Raw genomic sequence first — 7,326 nt, 5'->3', positions numbered from 1 at the left:
GATACTTCTTTCGTTTTCTGGGCACCATGACTTTATAGGTAACAAATAAGGCTTCATTCTATTTCCATGTATTCTTCTAAGCTTTGTATCATGAGGATCCATGTTTTTGATATGATATGTTCCTTTTCCAAGTATATGCTGTATAACGTATGGCCCTTCCCACTTATCTTGTAACTTTGCTGACCATGATGTTGACAAATAATCTCGGTAAATGAGAACTATATCCCCTAATTTGAACGGTGGTTTCAGCTCCTTGCGTTCATCGAGTATCTTATTTTCAATCTGCTTTTTCTGCGATTCTTGAGCTCGTTGTATGTTCTGCACGGCCATATCTCTTATTCTGTTAAGACTGTATATTTGGTGGATTGTCCGATGTCGTAGAATAGCGTCAAATTTGGGTGAATTCCGTTCATACACATGATGATCCATGTCGAATGGTGTTTTCGGTTCGTACCCATATAGTAAGAAAAATGGTGTATTCTTCGTTGAGCCTTGTTTAATCGTTCGATAGGCAAACAGAGCGGCTGGTAGATATGAATCCCAATCATCCTTTTCTTCTTTTGTACGCTTTTGTAAGATTTGTCCTAGAGTTCTGTTGAAACGTTCAATCAATCCATTGCTTTGAGGATTGTATGGTGTAGTGGTCTTGTGAATAATCGAAAAATTCTTGCATACTTGTTGTATCAGCTTGCTAACAAATGGTTTGCCATTATCCGAAACTATAATTGTGGGACAACCATGTCTACATATGATTTCTTCGTATAAGAATAAAGCAATTTCTGATGCAGTTTGGAAACGAATGGGTCTTGCTTCCACGTATTTAGTAAGGTAGTCGATTCCTGCTATGATATATCTGTTTCCGGATCGTGAAGCTTGCACATGTTTAACGTCTAAAGCGATGCGATCAAAGGGTTTTACTGATACTGGCACAGGGTATAATTCTTCTTTTAGCGACTTTTTCCCATGTCTCTGACATCTGTGACATTTCTTCACGTATTCCATAATGTCTTTGGTCATATTTTCCCAATAATAACGTGATGCGATTTTATGCAGAGTGTTGTTATATGCCAAATGTCCACCAAGAGGGTGTTGGTGATATGAATACATGATTTCTTCAGCTTCTTGCTTGTTTAGCACTTTTCGTATTATTCCGTTGTCGGTGTTGTATCTATATAGATTATCCTTGTATATGGTAAATTTGTGAGCTTGCTTCTGTAAGTATCTTTTCTGTTTGTGCGTGATGTCTTCTGGTAGTCTCAACTCTTGCAAATATTGTTTCACGAGATCAATTTGCTGTTGTTCCATTTTTGGTAATATAAGGTTCTTGATATATTATTGTTTCAGGGTCTTGATTTTATGTATGTTATTTCCAATTATAGTGTTGTTAAGGTTTTTCTTCTCACGATTGTTTGTTTTCTAGGCCGTCCTTCCTTCTCTTATGATTTTTGTATTTTTCTATTGTTTTTGATAATTTTGTACATTTTGTTTCAACTTCCCCTCCCATCCTCCATGTAGTTGATAATATGATTCTTTTTTATGCGTGCTTTGAGTTGTTTTTGGATTTTTCTTAAGTTTATGTATCATCTACCCTCCCTTCCTCCATGTAGTTGATAATTATATAGATGTATATATTAATGTTGTAAATTCCAGTGTTGTGTTGTATGTTATTTAATATCCAAGTCTTGATAAGAAATCTGCACTTTCGTTGACACGTCCAGGTCGATATTTGATGTCAAAATCATATTCTGATAATGTGACAATCCATCGGGCTATGATTCCAGTTGGGTTTGGTGTCTTGAGAAGTCCAGTTAAGGCTGAGTGATCTGTAATGATCATGAATTTCTTTCCAAGTAAATAAGGTCTAAAGAGTTTCACTGCCCAAATAACTGCTAAGCATTCTAATTTTGTGGGGGCATAGTTGGATTCGTTTGGTTTGAGTCCACGGCTTGCATATATAATGGGATGTTCTTTTCCGTCGTCATCAAGTTGGGTTAGGACACATCCTAGTCCTAGTTTAGAGGCGTCTGTGACCAAGATAAAACTTCGGTTAAAATCGGGTCTTGCCAGGACAGGTGCAGTTGTTAACAGTTTCTTGAGTGTTTCAAATGAAGCGGTTGTAGCTTGCGTCCACGGAATTTTCTTTTTCGTTTTGGTTTGGTCATGCAACGGTCTTGCAATAGCTGCAAAATTTTTTATAAATCTTCGATAATACGATGCTAATCCTAGGAAAGATCTGACTTGCGTAATAGTTGTTGGTATCGGGTATTCGACAATCTTCTTTATTTTGTCCGGATCGGTTTGTATGCCTTGGTTGGTAACGATGTATCCCAAAAATTTCAAATGGTCTTTAAAGAAGAAACATTTCTCTGGATTTAACTTGAGATTGGCATTCTCTATACACTGAAATACTTGTTCTAGATGTATTATATGTTCTTGTTCGTTATGGGAGTATACATTAAGATCGTCTATATAGGCTACTAGGCATTTGTTGATTAGCGGGCAGAAACATAAATCTATTAAACGCTGAAAGGTTGCTGGCGAATTTACAAGTCCCATAGGCAAAGTATTATAGTGATATGTTCCATATTTGGTAGTAAAAGCAGTGAATTCCTTGCTATTCTCGTCTAATGGTACTTGATGAAAACCAGAGCGCATGTCAAGTGCTGAAAATACTTTGGCTTTTCCTAGGGTGTCCAATAAGTCGTCTATTCTTGGTAATGGATATGCATCTTTCTTTGTCTTTGCATTTAGTTTTCTATAATCAATGACCATTCTGTAATCACCATTCTTCTTCTTTACTAGTATTACTGGTGCTGCCCACGGACTATTTGATGGCGATATAACTCCTAGTTTACAATATTTGTCCAACTCTTTTTGAAGGTGTTCTGCTTCCAAAGGACTGATTCTGTACGGACGGTGACTAATAGGTAATGTATTTTCTTCTATAATAATCTTGTGGTTGATCAAATTTGTACGTCCAATAGTATCATTATCCCAGTCAAATATATGTTGGTATCTTTTTAGTAACTTAAGCAGTTCTTCTCTCATTGATTCGTTTATATCTCCTATTTCCAACTTTTCCAATAGCTGTGGCTTTAGCGTATCTTGTTCTTGCTTGTTCGGATTTTGTTTAATATTATCGTGTTCCAAAGTGCATAATGTTGAGTGTTTGTCCATTTCGTATGCGTTGATTATTGTATCCTTGTTTGGATCAAGAATTTCCAATATTCCTATTTCTTCTCCAGGTTTTAGATAAATATCTTTTTCTGTGCGATTATATAAGCAAATGTCTAATGACTTCTTGTTGACTATGAATGAAGATGACCGATCAAAGTATCCTGAAGACTGCATTAACTTTGGATGTGTGATGTAAAAGTCATATAGTATGTTCTGAGTGTCTTCTTTGGGTTTGTCTAGGCTGATATGTTTCGACGAATGAGCTTGCATCAAAAATCCTGTGTCTGTTGACTTTATCGAATACATCTCTTGTGAGTTTGTAATAACTACTTCTTCGTATTTGTCATTTTCCAAAACTTGCAATGATTCTTGTTCATAGTTTCTTTCTAAGGCTGTTACTTCCATTTCAATATCATCGTCACTTTCTGATTCAGACTCGTCTTCTTCTTCGCTTGATGAATAACTGCCTTCTGAATCACGATCTTCAAAATGTACGTGCTTTTCGGAATTTGAGTTTGTGAGGCTTATAGGATGTTGATAGTCTTGATGAAATGTTTTCATTTTATGTAACGGTGTGCTTTTGCGTATGAAGTGTATTGGTAATTCTGCCTTCTGGTTTTTGTATTTTACTTTTAATGAAGAGCTGTTGAAATCAATCTTGGCTTTAGCGCGGTTTAACCAAATTGCTTCCTAGTATGAGATGTGAAGGGCAGGATGGTAGGACTTCGATTGTACAGGGTATGACCATGTCTTCCTTGACTTCAATTGGAACGTCGTATATCAATCCGAGAGCAGGTTGCTTGGTTCCATTTCCTAGTGTGAATACATTTTCTGATGCTGAATCTATTTCTAATTCAAGAGCGTCTGCTAGAGCCTTTGACATACATGTCTTTGATGCTCCACTATCTACTAGGGCTTTAATATTTTTGTCTCCAATACTCACAGTTGAGTAGGCTGCAGTGGTATTGATTTCTTCATCTTCGATTAGAGCCATTGTTTGTTGAGCTACTTGTTGACTTTGTCTAGATTTTCTCTTAGGTCGACATTCATCTACAAGCTTTTTGCGTAAAGATGGAGCTACTGTGATCAAATCTCCAATTTCTATATCGGCTTTTTGTTTTAACACATCTGAGATTATATCATATTTGATATCTGGCTCTATTCTTCTGGTTCTTGGTTTATTTGATTTCTCAGTAACCTTGCGTTGAATAGGGAGATCCGTATCCATAGCCTCAGTTCGAGTGGCTTGCATTTGTTGTACAGGTGTGGGATTTTTCACTTCTTCGATATGACTTCGTGTAGTGACTTTTCTGGTTATGGTAGGTTTTGCTACTTGTTTTCCTTTTTCTTTGTTTGTGGGTCTAGAATTTGGATAGGGTGTAGTTGTGGCAACGTCAGGAGGTCTTTCTGGTCTGATTGCTGCATAGAGATCCTTTTGTTTACTATTATATTTATCTGTTAATATTGCGTTGAGCTGTTGTTGTTGAAGGTTGTTAATGGGTTTTGTATCTTTTTGGGTGTTCAGTTGACCATTCTTCTGTGAGTTATCAAAAGCAACTGACCCTAATAGTTTTTTGTCTGTTTATTTTGTTGATTGTTATGTTGGTTGATGGGTTGATTATTTGGTTGTCGTTGATCCTGACTTGCTGGTTGGTCATATGATCTCCTTTGATTTGACATATAATTTTTGCTGCTGTTATCGTATCGTCCATTGTTGTCGTTATTTCCATGTCTTCCAGACCTATTATAATTATTGTTATAACCATTATACCTGTTATTTCTAGTAGGTTGCTGTTGATATTGTTGACTATTAAGCTCTTGGCGAATAGCTTGTTGTATAAGACCAATAAGATCTTGTTGTTGGTTAGGACGTATATGTTGATTTCTAATGTATTGGGCTTGATGCAACTGATTACGGTTTCTTGATGTATCCATTGTTGTCAATTGATTTGTACCATGTGCATTGTTGTAATAGTAATTACTACTAGGTTGAGCATTGTTATAATGTATTTGGTTATATGCTAGTGCTGGCATAGCATGTTCATTTGTGTCAATTAAGTCAATATTGTGGTTGCTTGATGGATGATGTTGATCATAATTTTCATTATGATATATCAAAGCTTGATTGGCGTTCCTTGGTATGAAGGGATTATCAACCATAGCAATCTTTCGAGGTCTATTGGCATTCCACCATCCTTCGGCGTGATTGATCCAGTCTTGTAAGTTTTTAGAACTACTCTGTATACAGAACTGTTTGATTTCTCGTAAGAGTCCTGCACGAAATCGGCTTTCGATGACTGCATCATTAGTTATGTTAGCAAGGTCTGCGGCTTCTTTTAGTCTGGCTAAGAATATTTGTGGGTGTTCCTGTTCGCCTTGATACATTTCATTAAATTCTAATTCGTAACTCTGTATCAATTCTGGAGTTATGTAATAATTTTTCAAGAGGTCTACGGCTTGTTCGTAGTTGATTCCAGGTATTCTTTTGAGTATTTCTTTTTCGTAATACACTTTGGCGGCTCCTCTTAGTTGTGCCTTGAGTATAATAAGCTTGCGTGGTTCTTGAGTAATATTATTAATAGCAAAGTAAGATTCCAAACTTTCTACAAAATGACGGAAGTCTTCTCCTTCGTAGCCATGGAAATCAATTAAAGCAGGTCGGTAATTTGCGTTCATATTAGCATTAGCCAACGCGAAGTGTCCATTTATATAAGCCATTTCAGTTTCAGATAGATTTGATAGTTTTTAAAGTTTCGTTTTTGTAAGTTTTTGATGAATTTATAGTGTTGATTGAATTGTTTTAATTTCTGATCGATGTTGTTCGTGTTATATATTTTTCTGTGATTTTTTTGATTTTTTTGGTTTATTCCCTCGTAGTGACCACCAAATGTTATTTTAAAGGTTGGCTTGTAGTAAGTGAGTTAAATTGGGTAAAGTTTGCTTGTAGAGCTTGATTTAAGGTTGTGATTGCCTTGTAAGTTGTTGTTTTGTATGGAATTTAAGCAGATGCTTGATAAGTAGTGACCACCAGATCTTATGTGTAAGATCAATACGATGTTTCTTGATAAAAGTTAAAGTAGAGTAAAAAGTTTAGGTAAACAGGGACTTTCTTGTTAAAGTTTGTTAATTATTGAGTAGAAATATATGATTTATTTTAACTAACTGACAATTTCTTCATAAAAAGATGGGATATATATATGATAATTTTTTTTTTCTTCTTTTTTTTTTTTTTTTTTTTTTTTATTTTTGCGGCTATTGTTATTTCTTTGACAATGGTTGTTAAAATAACTTAAGTTATTTTAACAATCCATGTCGGAGTTGTTTCGTACTTCGTCCAAAAAGAGACCATTCTCACATCAGTATAGGAATTCACAAGACGCAGTCATCATTGGCATCAATATTATTATTTGCTTCGTCACATTACCATTGTAATGATTTGGTTTATAGTAGTTTCTCTGTTTGGGAGTGTTGAGTTAAGGTTTAAATAAACAGATTTGGGTATAATTGATATAAGAGTTGCTTTTATATGAGTCAGATTTGGCTTGATTCGCTTGTTATAGTGACCACCAGATCTTATAAAGTAGATCAGACTGTTTTGATAAAGGTAAAATAAAAAAAAAAAAGATAAAAAGATAAATAAAAGGGGGTTTTACAATGAAGTATGATAGCTTCAAGGGACTTCTTGTTCTTGATGTTAAATAAAATAAGAGATAATTTGCCTCTTTAAAAGAATATTTATTTGATAAAAAGAAAAAGTAAAATAAGAAGTGAAGTAAGTAAGAAGTTAATAAGAAGTCAAGTATTTTTGTGATTATTATTTGGAGTTATTTATATGTTTTTGGATTTTATGCTTTTGTTCTGTTTTTGGTATTTTGGGTGGTTGTTATAAGATAAGAGGCGGTTGTTGTATAGTGTAAGGTGGTCGTTGCAAACTGTAAGGCGTTCGTTATAAACTGCAACGATTTAAATTCCGCCGTTTTGTTCTTGCGTGTTACACCATAAAAAGAATATCTGTGATCAGGCACGACACGACAACAGGAAGAAAAATTACAGTAAAAAGATATGTAAACATTTCTGATCCTGTCCGGGTTCGAACCGAAGACCTTCGCCGTGTAAAGGCGACGCGATAACCAGCTACGCCACGGGACC

General features: G+C 35.3%; 3 protein-coding genes and 1 non-coding gene across 4 annotated transcripts; all 4 read right to left on the bottom strand.

Moving 5' to 3' along the window:
* Positions 1-719: 719 nt before the first annotated feature.
* On the bottom strand, positions 720-985 carry RO3G_03801 (uncharacterized protein; the record flags this gene model as incomplete). Its single annotated transcript, XM_067658391.1, has 2 exons — positions 720-742; positions 919-985. 2 exons carry the CDS (start codon positions 983-985, stop codon positions 720-722), a joined length of 90 nt encoding a protein of 29 aa, XP_067514492.1.
* Positions 986-1,668: 683 nt separating this feature from the next.
* RO3G_03800 (uncharacterized protein) lies at positions 1,669-4,429 on the bottom strand (the record flags this gene model as incomplete). Its single annotated transcript, XM_067658390.1, has 3 exons — positions 1,669-2,400; positions 2,548-3,719; positions 3,913-4,429. 3 exons carry the CDS (start codon positions 4,427-4,429, stop codon positions 1,669-1,671), a joined length of 2,421 nt encoding a protein of 806 aa, XP_067514491.1.
* Positions 4,430-4,740: 311 nt separating this feature from the next.
* RO3G_03799 (uncharacterized protein) lies at positions 4,741-5,853 on the bottom strand (the record flags this gene model as incomplete). Its single annotated transcript, XM_067658389.1, has 1 exon — positions 4,741-5,853. One exon carries the CDS (start codon positions 5,851-5,853, stop codon positions 4,741-4,743), a length of 1,113 nt encoding a protein of 370 aa, XP_067514490.1.
* A 1,399-nt stretch (positions 5,854-7,252) lies between these two features.
* RO3G_19039 lies at positions 7,253-7,326 on the bottom strand. The gene has a single exon. It is a non-coding gene; the product is annotated as a tRNA-Val (tRNA).

Source organism: Rhizopus delemar, genomic scaffold, assembly GCF_000149305.1.
Source record: "Rhizopus delemar RA 99-880 supercont3.2 genomic scaffold, whole genome shotgun sequence".
Lineage (NCBI taxonomy): Eukaryota > Fungi > Mucoromycota > Mucoromycetes > Mucorales > Rhizopodaceae > Rhizopus > Rhizopus delemar.
The sequence above is the reverse complement of the archived record's forward strand: the minus strand, read 5'-3'. Positions and strand labels throughout refer to the sequence as shown.